Here is a 20,937-nt window from a genome sequence, read left to right as displayed (position 1 = left end):
TGTCGCGTGACCCAGTGACATGACAAATGGATGCAGCCACTATATGACTTGTGTGGTGCCCAAAGGGTAGTGATGAAGCCAGAACCCAGTGGTGGGGATCAGATAAGTATGACTCCTAAAGTGGGTTTGCCGGGGGTCTGCAGAAAAGGTCTCCAGTGGTGAACAACCACTCTGATTTCTCCTTAAAAGGAGTTGTCCGCTTTTTACTATTGATGACCTATCGTCAGGATAGGTCATCAATATCAGATCTGCGGGGGTCCGACTCCCGTCACCCCCGCCGATCAGCAATTTGAAGAGAAAGCAGTGTTCATACGAGCGCTGCCTTCTCTGCTCTGTTTACCTGCTTGCCGCAGCAATTGTAGTGGTGAGCAGTGTAATTATGGCGTCCCCATTCACTTCTATGGGACGGCTCCTTCCTATACACTTGAACAGACAGAGTTGTCCCATAAAAGTTAATGGGGACGCCGAGCAGGTAAACAGAGCAGAAAAGGTACGCTCGTACAAACACGGCTTTCTCTTCAAATTGCTGATTGGTATGGGTGACGGGAGTCAGAACCCCACCGATCTGATACTGATGACCTATCCTATCCCCTTTAAGGCTGCTTTCACACCTGCGTTCAGGTGTCCGCTCGTGAGCTCCGTTTGAAGGGGCTCACAAGCGGCCCTGAACGCAGCCGTCCGGCCCTAATGCATTCTGAGTGGACGCGGATCCACTGAGAATGCATCCGTCTGGCGGCGTTCAGCCTCCGCTCCGCTCAGTGAGCGGACACCTGAACGCTGCTTGCAGCGTTCGGGTGTCCGTCTGGCCGTGCGGAGGCGAGCGGATCCGTCCAGACTTATAATGGAAGTCAATGGGGACGGATCCGCTTGAAGATGACACCATATGGCTCAATCTTCAAGCGGATCCGTCCCCCATTGACTTTCAATGTAAAGTCTGGACGGATCCGTTCAGGCTACTTTCACACTTAGAAAAATTTCTAAGTTATAATGCAGACGGATCCGTTCTGAACGGATGCAAACGTCTGCATTATAGGAGCGGATCCGTCTGATGAAACATCAGACGGATCCGCTCCGAACGCTAGTGTGAAAGTAGCCTAAGGGTGGTTTAATATGAATAGAGCACCTGTCCCTATGGTCAGTCCCTACAACACTATTTTGATATACAGAGTGGCCCACGAAAAAGTAGTCGTCTCCAGCGATAGTATGACAAGATGAATGAGCAAGTGGATTGTTTTTTCTTAATTACCCACAAGTCACAAAAGACGCTGAATGTGGTCCTCGTTCAGGTCTATACATCTTTGGGCAGGTCGGATTATGCTGGCTGATACTGCTTGTGATGCTGCGGATGGCGTTTGTGATGTTCTCCTTGAGTTCATCATTGTTCGTGGAAACTTTCTGGATTAAATTTCCCCACAGATAAAAATTGCATGTGGACAAGTCTGGGGAACGTGGTGGCCATAACCCCTTGCTCACAGTTTGCTCCTCTGTAAACAGTTCATGAACCCGTCCAGTGAGTTCTGTGAGGTGCGGCATGTTGCCCCATCTTGTTGGAAAAAGCAGACTTTTTTCTTCTGCAGCATCACTATTGAAGAGCTGCAAGCAGTATCAGCCAGCATAATCCGATGTGCCCAAAGATGCAGAGACGTGAACGGGGACCGCTTTCAGCATCTTTTGTGAGTTGTGGGCAATTAAACAATCCACTTGCTCGTTCATCTTGTCATACTATCGCTGGAGGTGGGCTATTGTTTGTGGGCCATCCTGTAGTTAGGCCTCATGTACACCATGCAGATCTCGAATCAGGAAAATACGGATGTGGTTGGTACGCATCCTGCACTTTCCGCGGGCCCCTTTGTAAAAATGGCTATTCTTGTCTGCAAAAAAAAACGGACGTGTTCTATTTTTTTTGTGGGATGGGCATGCAGACATATGGATGCGGAGAGCATGCAGTGTGCTGTCTGCATTTTTTGCAGCCACATTGAAATGAAAAAAATGCTAATCGGATGCAGAAAAAAAATACGGTTGTGTGCATGAGGCTTTAAATGGATATTCCAGTAATTCAAACTTATTCCCTATCCAAACCAGACTATTAGGGACAGCTATTAGATTTGTGGGGTCCTATCGCAGGGCCACCAAAATAAATAGAGCAGCAGGCTTAGCGTGTCGCTCCATTTATCTCTATGGGACATACTGGAAATAGCTCTGACAATCTCATAGAGATGAATGAAGCGACAGAGTGCATGACAAATCTGATGCTCTGTTCATTCTGGGGAGTACAGCGTCCCATTCTGGGGCCCCAGCGGTAGAACCCGCACCGATCTAATAGTTATCCCAATCCTGAAGATAGGGGTTAACGTCAAATTACCAGACTAGCCACTGGCGTAACTATAGGGGTCGCAGCGGTCGTAGAGGGCCCCCCTTGCCAGTGGTGCTGTATTTTTCCCTTTATAAGATGCAGTGCATCTTATAAAGGGAATACTAGTGTGCGCTTCCATAATGGAAGCGCTCACTAGTCTGCAGGAGGAGGGGGAGAGAAGCGCTGTGAGTGCTGTACAGTACTTACCCCTCCTCCTGCTCGCTCTTCTCAGGGCCTGCGCTGCTGTGTCCTGGCTGCCTGCAGCGTCAGGGCGTAAAGAGCGCACTCTGACCTGACGCTGCAGGAGGTCAGGTGACTGCAGCGCGGGCCCTGAGACGAGAAGACAGCCAGGACAGGGAGAGTGGCGACAGGAGAGGTAAGTTACTTTATTATTTTACAGTCTGATCTGAGGTCTGATATGGAGGTCTAATGGGGGGTCTGGAGAGGTCTAATTGGGGTCTGGAGTGGACTATGGGGGGTCTGGAGGTCTGACTGGGGGGTCTGGAGGGGTCTAATGGGGGTCTGGAGAGGTCTAATGGGGGTCTGGAGAGGTCTAATGGGGGTCTGACTGGAGGTCTAATGGGGGTCTGATGGTCTGATATGTGGGTCTGGTGGTCTGATATGGGGGTCTGGAGGTCTAATGGGGGTCTTATATGGCGGTCTGGAGGTCTAATGGGGGTCTTGTCTGATATTGGGTCGGGGTCTTAAATAGAGGTCTAATAGGGGTCTGATCTGAGGTTTAAAACTGGGGTCTTATATGGGGTCTTATATAGAGGTCTAAAGGGGGTTTGGTCTGAGATGGGGGGGATCTTATTTAGGGTTTTATATTGGGGTCTGATCTGAAAGGAAGGGGGGATTTTTTTGTTCTAGCGCACAATATAAAGGGGTGTTTTTGTACTGACGCACTATCTGTGTGGTACCAGTATTTTCAGGGGACTGTTTCTGCAGGAAAGTATTGGGGGGCACAGTGGACACACTATTGGGGGTGGCAGGATGGGGTGTTGAGAAGGTGGGAGGGTGATGGAAAAGTAGGAAAATAAGATGTCTGTTTGTTAAACTATGCAGAGACGAGGCGCGGCTGAAAGAAGTCACCATGGTGGTCTGGTCTGACAGGAGAAAAAGAGGAAAGAGAATATCTACAGTACATCAGAGAAGAGAAGTCACTGGATGTAAGAGGTATGTGGCGCTGTATGACCCTGTATGTAATGTTTTCCAAGTATGTCTTTAAAGGGGTTATCCGCTTTTTTTTTGTATGAGCGCTGCTTTCTCTGCTCTGTTTACCTGCTCATCACTGCAAATGCTACGGCGAGCAGGTGAACAGAACAGAGAAAGCAGCTCTCATATGAGCGATGCCCTCTCTTTAAACAGCTGATCGTTGGGGGGTGCCGGAGGACCCCGACCGATCAGATATTGATGACCTATCCTGAGGTTAGGTCATCAGTAGTAAAAAGAGGACAACCCCTTTAACAGTAGGACTGGAGGGAAGGGGTTAGGTTGAGGATTTGGCATGGGGGGGGGGGGGCGCCGTTTCAATATTTGCCTCGGGCAGCGGAAAAGCTAGGTGCACCAACGCAGAGTAGAGGGGGGGGGGGGGGGGGGGGGAGGGGGGCAAGCTGAACTCTTGCACCAGGGCCAATTAGCCTTTAGCTACGCCCCGGAGACTAGCCCTTTAAGGTTAGGAAGATAAGCCCAATATGTTAACCTTATTTAATAGTAATGAAAGTGATCTGTATTTACATAGCATCAACATATTCTGCAGAGCTGTGGAATTTAAAAGGGGCTGTTTGAGAAAAAAAAGGGGAGAAAATAGAAGCAACATCACCTGCTTACCAAGCACCTACTATGTAGACCAGGGCTAAGCAACCAGCACTCCAGCTGTTGTGAAACTACAAGTCCCAGCATGCACACTTGACTGTTCTTGGAACGCCCATAGAAGTGAATGGAGCATGGGTGATAACTTTTCATTGCAGACATGAACAGCATTGTAAAAAAAAACTGTTGCACATTAACATGCTGTGTAAGGGTTCTGTATGTTCACTGCAAATTGGTTGCCAATTTTTAGTGCAGAATTAAAATCCCATTCACATGAAAAAGAACGCATAGATTTTTGGACATGTTGCAGATTTTCAAATCGGCCAAATGTCAGATGTATCATGGGTTTGCCACAAATTTCTGCAGAGGCTGAACATACAGTAATTTTTTTTTTATTTGTCCTATCTATCAAGATTCAAGTAAAAACATAAGTCATGACTCATGGTGAGAACAAGGCCTAGTGCAGAAAGGGATCAGACCAAAATCAATGGAACAAGTTTTCCATATCTCTGAGTTATGACAGCTCCTACTGGGCTCAATGTAACTGCATTGTACAAATTACAGCACATTGCTATCAACGAAAAAGTTGTATTGTTGATTTCATGAGTCTGTAGAGAGGCTAGAGGCTAGAAATGGTCAGCAGATCCTCTGCAATGACGTTTCAATCCACCACTAAATCGTTCTTCAGTGGTTTGAAAAGTCATTCATCCAAAAGTTGTAAAGCTGTAAAATAATAGTTGATGTGATAGCAATTATTGCCTAGTAGAAAAGTGATCAGTGATTACTGCAAAATTTCCAACTGTGTTAGGCATTTTGCAATAGACTTTTTAACCCATATGTAATAATTGAAGTCGCACTACGACTTTCAACCTGAGTGTTTCCATAGTTAATATGTGGGAATATCCACAAGCCCATTTCTATAAACATATACATATATTTGTTAAAGGTTCCAAAAAACTGATTTAACAAAATAACTTTAATACCTTTGATTGTTCATTCCTTCTTGAGGCATCGTTGGACTTGATGGGAGCATCAGTGGCACAGGTGGTGAAGGTTTCACAGACTTTTTTGTGACTGGCCGATCAGAATGGAGGACACTACGCAGTTTCTGGGTGAAGCTATAAGAGTCTGATGTTGGAAATGTTGGGCTTCTAATGACTGGAGAAGAATGTTCTGGTTCACATGGAAAAGAAGGTGACTTTTGTTGAGCGACACTTGTAGAAATACCACAAAAATTTGATAGATCACTTCCAATAGCTGTATTAGTAGGAAAATGTATCTTGTCTTCTGTGTGGTCAATTCCTGGTGGTCCAGAGACTGTGGATGCCTTTCCTTGGTTTGTGGGAAATACCACTTGGTCAGTTTGTTCTTTTTTCAGTAAAATGACTGTTTCCGTTGGGCACGGACCACATTTTTCATTGACCAGTTCTATGTGAACTGTATCTTGAGCAACATGTGTCTCCTCAGAACTTTCAGGCTCCAATAAAGTTGTCAAGTCATCAGAAGGAGGGCTTATAGCGGTAGATACCCTATGTGCCTGCTCTGAAAGTAAATGTGGTTCATCAGATAGGATTGCTGTCTCCTTAACTGAGAAACCTGACATGTCAGGAAGAATATCTGACTTTTTAACAGTTAGTGAATCAGAAACTAATGTGTCTGTTATTTCAGGGACAACATCTACTTTTCTTGCAGTTGAGTCAAACTTCTCTATTGCAGCTTGAGAAACTTTGTTTTCCTCTTCTTCAGGTAAAAGGTTTAGATGATCAGAAATCAGCTCATTGTTGACCATTTGTGGTTCCATTGCATCTTCACAGTTCTCACTTTTTCCTTTTGGAAGAAATTGTGTGGGTACAGGAATGATTTTATGCCCATCAGAAGCCCCAGAAGTGGCGAGGATAGGTGCTCCTGTTTCTTCAGAAGGATTGACTATCTCAGGTTCAGCAGTTGTTATTCCGAAACTTATTTGACTTGGTTCTGTTGAAGGATATTCAGTTTTCTCTCCAGAGGGGGCATGCTGCTGTGGAGCAGATTCTGAATTCTTCATGCAACCAACCTGGGCCTTGGATGTTGCGTTCACTGAATCTGTATGGATAATATCAGCTTCATTCTGCTCTAGTAACATTTCTGTTCCTCTACTTTCCTTCACTGCATCACTGTGTTCCTGATAACTATGGATCATTTCTTCTCCACCCTCTGGACAGAGGTTAAGCACTACTTCAAAAGCCATTTCAGGATGTTTCTCCTGAGGGTGTACTTCCTTGTGTATATTATGATGCAGATTATGAGATGTTTCCTCTGATTTTTCTGTGCTAACAGTGTGTGCATTGGTACATTCCATGAGCTTGTGAATTGACATAGAAGGTTGTGTGGTATCTAATGGAGCTTTCTCACTGAATATCTCTCCAGGTCCATCTGTTGTAATGCTATGCAATATATCTTTGTGGTTATCAATAACTGAATGATGTAATTTTGTCACTTGCGTGAGTTCCTCTGGATCATTTTTGTCATTTTTCTCATTTGCTTCCTCTATTACACTCTGCGATTTTGTTGTTGGTTCAGCTCCACATGTAAGGTAAGACATGGAGCCCTTTTCGTTCACCCTTATACTAGGAAGATAAGACTGTTCAGGAGGTTGTGGTTCCTCTGCTAATGTATAAGAGCATGCAGCCACATGTTCAGTACTTTCAATGTCTTCATGATAACTCCTTTGATCAGTGAAAGTTTGTGCTGTTTCCATATTACATTTGTTAAAAACTGCCTCAATGGTATCATTAAGAGGTTTGATGCTAGCTTTTTGAACCTCATCAGTATTTTTAAGGGCTTTTGCAGATAAATCTTTATTAATAATACTTTCATTAATATCAGACTTTTTAGTCTTGATTGTAAGATCATCACATACCTGAGTTTCAGCTTCTGGACAAATGGCTGGCAAAGGACTCACATCTTCTCTGCTGTCACTGGGGTGAAGAGGAACACTTAAATTGTCATGTTCAGATACAAAATTCTTATCTGGTGCTGAGAATGAGGATATTTGCAAATGTTCAGACTGAAGGCTGACCCTTGAGAGATTAGTTGTATTCTCTGTCTTATGTAGATCTTGAGAAGAAGTGTCTACTGCAACATCACCAATATTGCCAACATCTATTTCAATATCCGGTTTGTTTGTAGAGCAATCTGTTGGTATTTCCATAGAGCTGTATCTGACACCTGCTGTTTCAAGTTGGCTTGATTTATCATCTAGCATGTGAAGCTGCGTACAAGCATCTGGAGAAACCTCAAGTTGAGCCTGAGTAGTAGGAATTCCTTCATTAGCATTTTCATCTTCATGACACTGACCTTTTGTTAGTAATTTCAGTGACTGTTTCTCTTCTGGAATTAAGCCTTCATCTGGTTGACTGTAAAGTAAAATATTGTCCTCCTGGAGTCCCAAAGTATCTTCAGTGCCCATGGTGCCAGTGTCTTTACAAGTTGTAGAGATGGTTTTGTCTGTTACATCACCCATGGCTGTAGAATCTGATATGTATTCTGAAAGCTCTGATGTTAATGATAAAGATTCATGTGCCTTCTCCTCCAGGACTTTGCCATGACACAGAACATGGTCAAGGTAGGGTGTGTTCTCTAAGAACGCTATTTCTTGCTGACTCAATGTGATCAAAAGATCCTCCTTCTCCTTTGTAGACCTGCTTTCCAGGTTTGGGCTGAGGTCTACTATTTTAAACTCTTCTGGAGTGGAGGCAGATATATTCTGCTTTAGCTGAACTTTGGATGACTCCCCTATGGTAAAATCTGGCTTGCGGTTCAGGTTTTCCACATCAGACAGGTCGGATGATTGTAGCTTTGCATTAATATCAGGAATTTGGTTTTGATGCATAGTATTTAAGCACATATTTTTTTCACTTTGGTTTTGGCTGGTATTCACCTTGGTTTGAACTGAAAATGTCTCTGAATTTTCAATAAGGGAACTTTCTTCCTTTGGATGTGATCCATCCTTGTAGTCCCTCTTATTGTCACGACTATAGAAATAGAAAATAGGATCCAGTGGAGAAACTAATAGCATATCTGGCAAAACCTGTGTGTCTGGGGAGTGTCCTGTAATAACAGGACATGCGGAAATAGGTAAATAACTATTTTTAGCATCAGTTTTTAAAGCCATTTGCTTGGGAGTGAGTGAACTTTGTCCATCAGCTTCAACATCCTCCTGAGTGCTCCTCTGCAAATCATTGACATCCCCCGTCTCTCCTGTGGTCACTTTCTCTATGTCCATGCCAAGTTGCAATGTTGTGAACTCATTCCCAGTAAGGCCCAGTGGACTAAGGTCGATGTTTTGCTGGGATGTCACTTCAGTGTGCCTTATAGAAGTTAGTCCATCCTCACCAATGGAAGGTGAAGTGAGTGACTGGTGTTTGCTACATATGGGTAAACCGTTTGCTATATCTTCCTTTATATCAGGACTTGGTGCTGCCAGATGTAGTTCTGTGGTATTTAGGCAAAAAGTTGACACATCTTCTAAGAGTAAATTGTTCACAGAGTCCTGAAATGTAATATCTTTTCCTGTTTCAGCATTAGTCTGATTAACTACTTGAATTAGATCACTTGAAGCAGTCATTTGTGCAAGGTCCAGAGATGTATCTACAAGACTTGCTGTGGTTTCCACAGTAAGCTGATTTACATCTTCATTTAGACCCATGGTCATGTGAACTGGTGCATTTTTTGTTTTGGGTCTATTTTTCAAACCCTTTATTTGTACGTTATGGTTTTTCATGTCTTTAGTAGTAAATTTTTCATCATCTCTTGTGGACTTTTTTTGTAAGCCATGCTCCTCACTAATTTCAGTGTTTGCATTTTTAGGCTGAATGTTTTCTGCTGAAGTTGTCTCTTTTACATGTCTTTCAGTATCAAGGCATTCTTTTTTTTCTGCCTTTAGTCTATCAGGTACATCGACAGGAGAATTGTGATAGGCAGTAATCTTACCCATCTGTGCATGAAGACTTTCTGGTCCGGTCACCTCAAGCAGGGACTGTTGATTAAACAATGATGTAACAAGATTATTGAGCTCTGACACCACCAGATTGGGTTCAAGGCTCTCAGCTTTAGAGGATTCTCCGCTGTGGAGACAGCTCTCTTTTTCAAGACTATGTGGTATGGGGAGTTTATCTTTATGGTTGTCTGAGCTCCCATCTGTTGTAACAGGCAGGATTAAATGGCTCTGCCCCCAAGTCTGGCTATTTCCATGATCTGTAGTTGAAGTTCTACTGTTGTATGATCCTTTCTGTTCTACCTGATCAGTATTACTATCCTTGCAAACTTCCTTTGTTTGGTAACAAATGTCATCTGGTTCTTGGAGCATTCTCGCTGGCTGAGATAGTGTTGCATTTTTAGAGAATAATTCTTTAGATGCTGGAATCAGCTGTGGTGTGGAAGTCATAGGAAGAACACTTGGATTTCCGAGATTGCAGTCACTTTGTATTGCAGCATCATTGCTCTTAAAGTTAGTTATGGAAGATATACCGAATTCTGGTTCTGTATCTTGCATTCCCAATAAATCTTCACTTGCTTGAACGTTAAATCCACTGGTGATCACTGACGTTACTTTAGAAGATGGGTCTGCTTGAGGCATCTCTGGTAGGATGCTTTTCTCCTCTTCCTGGATCTTAGAGATATTTTCTGGCAATACGTGCTGTCCCCATTCTCTGAGTATCCCAATCAGTCCAATATCTTCTGCTGCAGAGTATTCTTCATCCCCAGAATCTTCTTCACTGGTGAGGTTGCTGCAGTTAACAAGGCAAATGGTTCAAATAATTCATCCCTCCAATAAATATAGGTAAGCATAGCGCAGGAAAAGAGGCGGATGCATGCAGACTTCTAAAACCAAACACCAAGCAGAATCTAAGATAGAGATGCAAAACCATGCAACACATGCTTAAGTCAATAATCATGATATTTATGAAAACCGGCAGTCAGGTAACTCCAAAAAAAAGTTCCAGGGACAGCCTAACATTAGATTTAACACCCTCTGATTGGAATAATCAAAAAAACTGATTGGTTACTAGGTGAGTGGTATCATACGACCACCAATATTAGGCCAATACAGATTACTATAGCATTTGAAAACCTTCAAGACAACACAATTCCATAATCTACCCGCTAATATGTGTAGCCAAAGGAATACATAGTATTGGCATGTGTCTCCGATGCTATCTAGCTACCAGGAAGATATGAATGAGTTCTGTGTGCCCAGACAGAGGACACTGCCAAATAGGAAAATAGCCCAACAGTGCTGGACTTAATCTAAGCAGATGGAATCAAGGCAAGAGTAACTGCAGCAAAGGAAATTCCCAAGAACACCACAAGCTTACAAGCCTACTACACTACACTTAGAAGAACAGCAAGCTCAGCATGCTAAGAATGAAGAATGCTCATCGGGCTCAACAAGGTTAAGTCAACATTTGTTGCAATGAAACTTAGCAGTTGCTAATATGATGTACCCTAGTAATATCATATGTTCCTAGAGAAAACAGGGGGGAAGATTTATTATTACTGTCTTAGGCCTAAGGCTAGTTGCACACTAGCCTGCCAGAAGATTTTAACGCTAGTGTGAAACTAGCCTTACACTAAACAGAAGCTGTGAAAAATTTATCACAGTGTTATATGCTATTTTAGGAAATTTTTCCTATTGGTTGATTTACTTGACACCAATATTTTGTGTCTTTCTATGCTGCGCCCCGTTTTTTCCAAAACTGTTCAATGAGGAACAAAAAGGGTCTAAAACGCATAATACATTTGGGCCAAAGCATGCATACCAATTTTGGGGCAGTTTGAGGCAGAATTCCAGTGCATTTAGAATTACAATTAGTTGTAATCTTCCACTGTGTATATCCTGGCTACATACTAGGGCTAAGGTGATGATCGACAATAATTGGTGCATCCAGGGTGACATTACACCAGAACTATCCATTGCTAATTTTAGGGTGTCTTAATCAGGGAATCTCCCTTTTGTACATATATACAGTATATACACTGAGAAAAAATATAAACGCAACACTTTCGGTTTTGCTCCCATTTTGCATGAGCTGAACTCAAAGATCTGAAACATTTTCTACATACACAAAAGACCCATTACTCTCAAATATTGTTCAAAAATCTGTCTAAATCTGTGTTAGTGAGCGCTTCTCCTTTGCCGAGATAATCCATCCCACCTCACAGGTGTGGCATATCAAGGTGCTGATTAGACAGCATGAATATTGCACAGGTGTGCCTTAGACTTCCCACAATAAAAGTCCACTCTGAAATGTGCATTTTAATCACACAGCACAATGTCACAGATGTTGCAACGTTTGAGGGAGCGTGCAATTGGCATGCTGACTGCAGGAATGTCTACCAGAGCTGTTGGCCGTGCAATAAATGTTCATTTCTCTACCATAAGCCGTCTCCAAAGGCGTTTCAGAGAATTCGGCAGTACATCCAACTGGCCTCACAACCGCAGACCATGTGTAACCACACCAGCCCAAAACCTCCACATCCAGCATGTTCACCTCCATGATCGTCTGAGACCAGCCACCCGGGCAGCTGCAGCAACAATCGGTTTGTATAACCAAAGAATTTCTGCACAAACTGTCAGAAACCGTCTCAGGGAAGCTCATCTGCATGCTCGTCGTCCTCATCGGGGTCTGGACCTGACTGATCATCGTAACCGACTTGAGTGGGCAATTGCTCACATTCGATGGCGTCTGGCACGTTGGAGAGGTGTTCTGTTCACGGATGAGCCCCGGTTTTCACTGTTCAGGGCAGATGGCAGACAGCGTGTGTGGCGTTGTGTGGGCGAGCGGTTTGCTTACGTCAACGTTGTGGATCGAGTGGCCCATGGTGGCAGTGGGGTTTTGGTATGGGCAGGTGTATGTTATGGACAAAGAACACAGGTGTATTTTATTGATGGCATTTTGAATGCACAGAGATACCGTGACGAGATCGTGAGGCCCATTGTTGTGCCATTCATCCATGACCATCACCTCATGTTGCAGTATTATAATGCACGGCCCCATATTGCAAGAATCTGTATACAATTCCTGGAAACTGAAAACATCCCAGTTCTTGCATGACCAGCATACTCACCGGACATGTCACCCATTGAGCATGTTTGGGATGCTCTGGATCGGCGTATACGACAGCGTGTTCCAGTTCCTGACAATATTCTGTAACTTCGCACAGCTATTGAAGAGTAGTGGTGGACCAACATTCCACAGGCCACAATCAACAACCTGATCAACTCTATGCGACGGAGATGTGTTGCACTACGTGAGGCAAATGGTGGCCACACCAGATAATGACTAGTTTTCTGACCCCCCTCCCCCAGTAAGGGAAAACTGTGCACATTTTAGAGTGGCCTTTTATTGTGGGCAGTCTAAGGCACACCTGTGCAATATTCATGCTGTCTAATCAGCACCTTGATATGCCACACCTGTGAGGTGGGATGGATTATCTCGGCAAAGGAGAAGTGCTCACTAACACAGATTTAGGGTCCATTCACACGTCCGCAAATGGGTCCGCATCCGTTACGCAATATCGGGAACGGGTGCGGACCCATTCATTCTCAATGTGGCAGTAATGGATGTGCTCTCCGCATTTCTGGAGCGCGGCCCCGAACTTCTGGGCCGCGGCTCCGCAAAAAAATAGAACATGTCCTATTCTTGTCCGCAATTGCGGACAAGAGTAGGCAGTTCTATGGGGGGTGCCGGCCGGGTGTATTGCGGATCCGCAATTTGCAGATTCGCAATACACTACGGACGTGTGAATGGACCCTTTTGTGTATGTAGAAAATGTTTCAGATCTTTGAGTTCAGATCATGCAAAATGGGAGCAAAACCAAAAGTGTTGCGTTTATATTTTTGCTCAGTGTATGTATATATATACAGTACAGACCAAAAGTTTGGACACACCTTCTCATTCAAAGAGTTTTCTTTATTTTCATGACTATGAAGGGATCAAAACTTTGAATTAACACATGTGGAATTATATACATAACAAACAAGTGTGGAACAACTGAAAATATGTCATATTCTAGGTTCTTCAAAGTAGCCACCTTTTGCTTTGATTACTGCTTTGCACACTCTTGGCATTCTCTTGATGAGCTTCAAGAGGTAGTCCCCTGAAATGGTCTTCCAACAGTCTTGAAGTTCCCAGAGATGCTTAGCACTTGTTGGCCCTTTTGCCTTCACTCTGCGGTCCAGCTCACCCCAAAACATCTCGATTGGGTTCAGGTCCGGTGACTGTGGTGGCCAGGTCATCTGGCGCAGCACCCCATCACTCTCCTTCATGGTCAAATAGCCCTTACTTTCAAAGTTTTCCCAATTTTTCGGCTGACTGACTGACCTTCATTTCTTAAAGTAATGATGGCCACTCGTTTTTCTTTACTTAGCTGCTTTTTTCTTGCCATAATACAAATTCTAACAGTCTATTCAGTAGGACTATAAGCTGTGTATCCACCTGACTTCTCCTCAACGCAAGTGATGGTCCCAACCCCATTTATAAGGCAAGAAATCCCACTTATTAAACCTGACAGGGCACACCTGTGAAGTGAAAACCATTTCAGGGGACTACCTCTTGAAGCTCATCAAGAGAATGCCAAGAGTGTGCAAAGCAGTAATCAAAGCAAGAGGTGGCTACTTTGAAGAACCTAGAATATGACATATTTTCAGTTGTTTCACACTTGTTTGTTATGTATATAATTCCACATGTGTTAATTCATAGTTTTGATGCCTTCAGTGTGAATCTACAATTTTCATAGTCATGAAAATAAAGAAAACACTTTGAATGAGAAGGTGTGTCCAAACTTTTGGTCTGTACTGTATATATATATATATATATATATATATATATATATATATATATATATTGTTAAAGGGGTTTTCCAAGATATTGCATTGATGCCAATGATACCCGAATGATCCTCATCAGTAAGCAGTCATAGCCCCTTAAAGGGGTTGTCCAAGTTATATTTATTGATGACCTATCCTCAGGATAGCAAGGAAAAAAGGAGGTAGAAGCAGCACTTCACTCGGCTTTGCAGAGCTGTGGTTGTATAAATGCAACAACTGGGCAGGAGACCCCAGATCCAAGGCGGTCCAAAGATAGGCAGTAGAAATCGAAGGCCACAGCAATCATATCCAACCAATATCTTCTTTATTGTTCAAAACTCCAAAAGTACAATGTACAAAATAGCAACGTTTCGGCTATATCTAGCCTTTGTCAAGCATATATTACAAATGTTAGTGCTCACATATAAATAGTAAAAGCTATGCACACCCACAATATTGGTCACCCAATGAACAGATAGATCGGCGAACACAAATCAAATTGCAACCAATAACAATAGAGTCTCACAGCAATATCTAATTAATATGTATACGCCTATCTATCTCACCTGTATAAACTTTCCATAATGGCGACTGGTGCGGCCAGTGTCCCGCTGCAATGACTGCGCATGTCCGCGCACGTCATTTGTCTGCGACTGTGCAAGGTATAGTAACATTAGTAACTAGCGGCGTCAACAGCCAATCAGATGCGCCCGCCCGGGCGGCGTCATAGCCGGTGTGCAAGTCACGTGACCGGAGAAACTCCGTCACATGACCGCTGTCAGTATGTATCTTATTATTAGCCGCGCTGTGTTGCTATAACAAGCCAGTACAACATTAATACATTATACAGAGAGACATGCAGAGTGTGTTATATATTTATAGGTAAAGAAAGGCACATGCCGGTTTGTAGCAGTTATTATTTCCATTTTTATGACATGTGCATTTCTTTACCTATAAATATATAACACACTCTGCATGTCTCTCTGTATAATGTATTAATGTTGTACTGGCTTGTTATAGCAACACAGCGCGGCTAATAATAAGATACATACTGACAGCGGTCATGTGACGGAGTTTCTCCGGTCACGTGACTTGCACACCGGCTATGACGCCGCCCGGGCGGGTGCATCTGATTGGCTGTTGACGCCGCTAGTCTAATCTCGCGCGATGTTGCTATACCTTGCACAGTCGCGGACAAATGACGTGTGCGGACATGCGCAGTCATTGCAGCGGGGCGCTGAGTGCCGCACCAGTCGCCATTATGGAAAGTTTATACAGGTGAGATAGATAGGCGTATACATATTAATTAGATATTGCTGTGAGACTCTATTGTTATTGGTTGCAATTTGATTTGTGTTCGCCGATCTATCTGTTCATTGGGTGACCAATATTGTGGGTGTGCATAGCTTTTACTATTTATATGTGAGCACTAACATTTGTAATATATGCTTGACAAAGGCTAGATACAGCCGAAACGTTGCTATTTTGTACATTGTACTTTTGGAGTTTTGAACAATAAAGAAGATATTGGATAGATATGCTGTTGTGGCCTTCGATTTCTACTGCCTATCCTCAAGATAGGTCATCAACATCAGATCGGCTGGGGTCCGACACCCGGCACCCCCGCCGATCAGCTGTTTGAAGAGAAGACGTGCGCCCTGCCAGCGTTGCCTCCCCTTCACTGTTTACCTTCTAGCCGTTGCATCTGCAGCGGTGAGCAGATATAATTACACCCAAGCCGTCCCATTCATTTCAATGGGACGGATCGTTCCCATACACTTGTATAGGAGCGATCCGTACCATTGAAATGAATGGGATGGCTTGGGTGTAATTACATCTGCTCACCGCTGCAGATGCAACGGCTAGAAGGTAAACAGTGAAGGGGAGGCAGCACAGGCACGGCGCGCGTCTTCTCTTCAAACAGCTGATCGGCGGGGGTGCCGGGTGCAGGGACACACATCCAGTTGGACCTTTATTGCAGACTGCTGGTAATTCTTTCATAAACATCTATCAGGAATAATAGAGGAATGGCACAACATAGAGTCATAAGAATAGAGGATCCATAGCTGTTATTACATGAGGAATGCAAGTAGTTATTAAAATAGACATGTCAGGAGAGGTGGCAGGTCCTCTTTAGATGGGCTGAGCTGCAGTACCATGCACGGCCACATTTGCATGGTGCTGCACTCTAGTGAGCACTGCTGCCCATTTGTTCTACTGATCAGAAGGGGTCACAGCAGTGAATCCACCACTAACAATCCTAACGATCAATGCAATATCCTGGAAAAACCGTTTTAATCCATTGACACCCCCAGCCTGGTAAATTTACTAAAGGAACAACTCAAGTAACAGGGTTTAGAAGAACTGTAACTGTATTAATATGTTCTTTTCCAAAGTAGGTCAAAACTATGCGAGAATGAATACCTTTCATATGAATGTTTATTCAGTTCTGTTCTGTTTACACCGCAGATTCATTTCTTTGTCTTTTTTTTGTGCAAAATATGTTAGTTGTTTTATGTTAAAGGGGTTTTCTAACTCTTTTACACTGATGACCCATCCTCAGCATAGGCCATCATTATCTGATCGGTGGGGGTCTGACACCTGGGACCCTTGCTAATCAGCTGTTTGGCGTGGCGTTGAGTGCACAGCCTTCTCACAGCTTACCCTAGGCTTCTGACATCACGTTCATCAGTCACATGGCCTAGGCGCAGCGGAGTCCTATTCAAGTGAATGGGATTGAGCTGAGAAACCAAGCACTGTATTTGGTAATCTGTCTCTTCAAACAGCTTATCGGCAGGGGCCCCAGGTGTCAGACCCCCCACCGATCAGATACTGATGACCTATCTTGAGGAAGGTCATTAGTAAAAAACTGTCAGAAAACCCCTTAATACTTAGCCCTAGATTAAGCAGCAACCAGCTCTTGACCAGCACCAGCAGCAGCAGCATGTTCAGCTCCCAAGCGAAGATTCAGTGCAAGCATACCCAGCATGCAGCAGGCAATAGGACAAGCTCAGGCTATTTTCAAGTAATGAATAATTGCATTTTTCCCTTTAAATAGTTCGCTCCAAGCTCACAGCTGTTAAATAAAAAAACACATGAGTTATGCCCATAATAATGATACCTGATGGTGCCAGGCTGCGCGCTCTGCCCAGATTCCTTATATTCCAGTCCCTCTATATAAAGATCAGTCTGCGGAAGAGCAGGAAGCAGCTGTCCTTCCTCCCAGGCACTACGCTGCGATGTAACGTCTCCACTCCTGGGAAAATAAAAGGATCGCTAAACAGAGGGAAATAGGTGAAATAACAGTGCGAGCAATGCATCACTTTTTTCCGAGTTACTTAGTATTGTCCCCTGTAACTTTCCACGTCCTCGACAAGCTGACAAACTGGAGACAATCATGACCCTTGCACCTTTAAACTTGTTAGAATTTCAACTCACATGGAAAGAATGCGCATGACGATCCAAACTTTCCATATTTTTCAAGGAAATGCGATGTCTGTTAAAGGGGTATTCCCATCACAAACTATGGGGGCATATCGCTAGGATGTACCGCCATTGTCTGAGGTGCGTGTCCCACCTCTGGGACCCGCACCTACAAGGAGAACGGAGCGGGGATAGCTGTGGCTGGAGGACCCCAGGTTTCCCAGCCACCACCAAGCGCTGCTCCCCCGCTGCTCCCATACAAGTGAATGGGAGCGCACTGCGCACGCGTGGCCCCTGCTCCCATTCATTTCTATGGGGCAGACGGAAATAGCTGAGCCAGCGTTCGGCTATTTTCCGCGGCCCAATTGAAATGAATGGAGGGCGGCTGCGCATGCGCAGTGAACCCTCCATTCATTTCCCGCTCCGTTCTTGTTGTAGGTGTGGGTCCCAGAGGTGGGACCCGCACCTATCTGACAATGGGGCATATTCTAGCGATATGCCCCCATTGTATGTGATGGTAAAACCCCTTTAAAGTTATACCGTCCAAGTTCCTCTCATAAAGACTCATTTATACTGGACAAGTATTGCAATGATTCGTTCAATTCCAGCTATCATTGATTTTATACTGCTGTAAAAATGATCAATACTACCCTCTGCAAATGTAGGGTCTACAGCATGGTTCTCAAAACCGTTCTTGGCAGGCAACAAAGACTCTTCTTGTCTGATGAGGATTTATTTCCTCAGCTACAATTACTAGCAATTTGCAATAAAGGTCCAACTGGTGGTTGGGTGTGTCCCTGCAGAGTGTGATACTGGCAGCACTGATTGAATAATATCAGACTGTACAGGGACCCCCCACCACCACCTGGTAACACCCAGATGGACCTTCATTGCAAACTGATGGCAATTCATTCTCAAACTTCTAGTAGGAGTACTAGATGAATAGCACAACATAGACTCATAAGAATAGATGCTCCAGAATTGTTATAACATGAGGAATGCAAGTAGTTACTAAAACAGACATGTCAGGAGGGGGGGACGGGTCCTCTTTAATCTAGTTATGTTACTAGTGATAGATCTAGTGTTATGCATCTATGTTGCTTTTATTTGTAAATACATTGCATTACTTATACTGATTCGGAGTTACAGGCTGTATTATTCTCCACAGCTACATTCATCTGCAAGCTTCAGAGCTGAAACCTTCCATCATTCCTTGCTTGACTACTGTGTGTAAAGCGCTTAGGCTACTTTCACACCAGCGTTTTTGCTGGATCCGTCATGGATCAGTTATGAATGAATCCGGTTGTATTATCTTTAACATAGCCAAGATGGATCTGTCATGAACTCCATTGAAAGTCAATGGGGGACAGATCTGTTTTCTATTGTGTCAGAGAAAACGGATCCGTCCCCATTGACCACATTGTGGACAGAAAAACGCTGCTTGCAGCATTCTTCTGTTCGCGATGGGGACGCAACCAAACGGAACGGAATGCATTCTGGTGCACTCCATTTCGTTCAGTTTTGTCCCCATTGACAATGAATAGGGACAATACTGAAGCATTTTCCTCCGCTATTGAGATCCTATGACGGATCTCAATAGCGGAAAGGGAAAGCGCGAGTGTGAAAGTAGCCTTACTTTGGTGATTTTTGGCTACAACCCAATGTGAAAAAAACTAAGGGGATCATTTATTAAGACCAGCATATTAGATGCTGGTCTTAAGAAGGTCCCTGCCCTGGCAGTGGATCCACCAAATTTATGAAGAGGCATCGGCCTCTACATAACTGCGGCGCATACAGCGCCAGTCTAATTGTAAGCCAGATTCCTAAAATAGGCATAGAAAATGATGAATGAGACGGGCCTGCCAGTCTGCCCCCTTCCCTGCCCACACCACTCCCACTTTTTTAGACCAGGCGCGAGCGGGGAAAAGTTGCAGATTACGGCGCAATGGTTTCTGGATAATAAATGACCCCCTAACTGTTCTACTGCATTTTGCTAAGCCAATAAGGATGTGTTTGATAACAAACTTTGTTGACTATTTCCAAAAACAACCAGCAGAATTGTGAATTGAGCTCTGGAGGGTAACTCAGGACAAGTACAAGTTAAGTAATGCTATGTATTTTCAAAGTTACTCATCTTTTTATGTACATTATCACTAAGTTAAATGAGTATTCCGGTAGGTACACGTTATCCCCTATCCATAGAATAGGGAATAATTATCAGATCAGTGGAGGTCCCAGAGGTACGGGGGCCCTGTACCTCCTGCAGGCCCCTTGCTGCTGTGCACGGCTGTTCCATTCATTTCTAAGGGAGTTTTGGAGATAGGTGATACTCAGCTATCTTCAAAACTCCCATAGAAATGAATAGACTGGCCACGCACATGTATGACCAGCCGCTCCAGTCATTTCAGATGAGCAGCAGGAGGCCCCCGTTCTCATGATCTGATAGTTATCTCCTATCCTGGAATACCCCTTTAATTGTGTTGGTCATACCCTTGAAGACAAAACCACTGTTTCAATTCATACCTTGAATTTGTTGCAGTCGCATTCGGGTTTTCAGAAAATAATGATGGAAATGATTTTTCTTCTTTCTGTTCTTCTCCCTCTCGTTGTCTTCCTTGGTAACTGTTTGGATCCCACTGAGGAAAAAGCACAGGACTGGCCTCTAGAGATGGAAGGAATTCCTGTAATAGTACAAGATGAATAGGGTAGAGTGAATTCCACTTCTATACAATGCACCTGTTATTTACTCAAAATGTTGAGCTCGGAAGGATCGTCACAGAGGGTGGCACTTGATATGTGATTGGTAAACATATTAGAATATAGAGAAGATACAGAATTATTCGTTTCCTAATATATTGTTATTGCAAACAAAATTAGAAGCTCTTTGCACACATTTGTGATCAAAATTGTGTCTGGCCCATCTACCAACGACAAGGTGGCTTCTGCAGACGGGAACCTACACTAACAGTTTTGTATTGTACATTTGGGGGAGTGGCTGACGCAAATTTCGACTGTGCGTTCATGCCCATCTGTCCAAGGCTTTTAAATTGTGTTTTGTATAGCCGGTCCTACACTGCCCTGAATTTTGTAGGCCTAGGCCCAGGAAAGGCAAGTCTGTTAGTGTAGGTCCCATCTGCAGAAGCCACCTTGCTGTTGGCAGATGGCCCAGAGACAATTTTGATCAGAAATGTGCGCAAAGAGCTTCAAATTTTCATGTATAGTAATTATAGCATTAATGCAATTCAGAATAACACATGCTTGAAGTGTTTGCATGTATTTTTGTGCATGGGACAGGTACATATACTGTTTGTTTGCCTTTGCATGTCAGCCATGGTAGCGTGCACCTGTACTTCATTATATATTGTTTGGGATGCTGACCTAACTTTGTTTTTTAATCTTTTGTTATTATTGGACCCTTTTTAGTGGGAGATTTCCAGTAGTACAGCAGAGCAGCGAGGGACATTTTAATTCCACAGTTCCCATGCTGACTTCAGAGCAC

General features: G+C 43.8%; 1 protein-coding gene across 6 annotated transcripts in view; it reads right to left on the bottom strand.

Annotated features, from left to right (window-relative positions):
• Positions 1-20,937, bottom strand: part of TACC2 (transforming acidic coiled-coil containing protein 2) — a 181,915-nt gene that overhangs the window by 111,126 nt on the left and 49,852 nt on the right. For all 6 annotated transcript variants that reach the window (XM_040438035.1, XM_040438034.1, XM_040438036.1 and 3 more), the window contains exons 5-7: positions 19,962-20,119; positions 17,137-17,271; positions 5,149-9,933 (exon numbers count right to left, since the gene is read on the bottom strand). In XM_040438035.1, the coding sequence (XP_040293969.1) occupies positions 5,149-9,933; positions 17,137-17,271; positions 19,962-20,119 (5,078 nt within the window). The remainder of the gene's footprint in view (positions 1-5,148; positions 9,934-17,136; positions 17,272-19,961; positions 20,120-20,937) is intronic.

Source organism: Bufo bufo, chromosome 6 (assembly GCF_905171765.1).
Source record: "Bufo bufo chromosome 6, aBufBuf1.1, whole genome shotgun sequence".
In the NCBI taxonomy this organism is placed as follows: domain Eukaryota; kingdom Metazoa; phylum Chordata; class Amphibia; order Anura; family Bufonidae; genus Bufo; species Bufo bufo.
The sequence above is the reverse complement of the archived record's forward strand: the minus strand, read 5'-3'. Positions and strand labels throughout refer to the sequence as shown.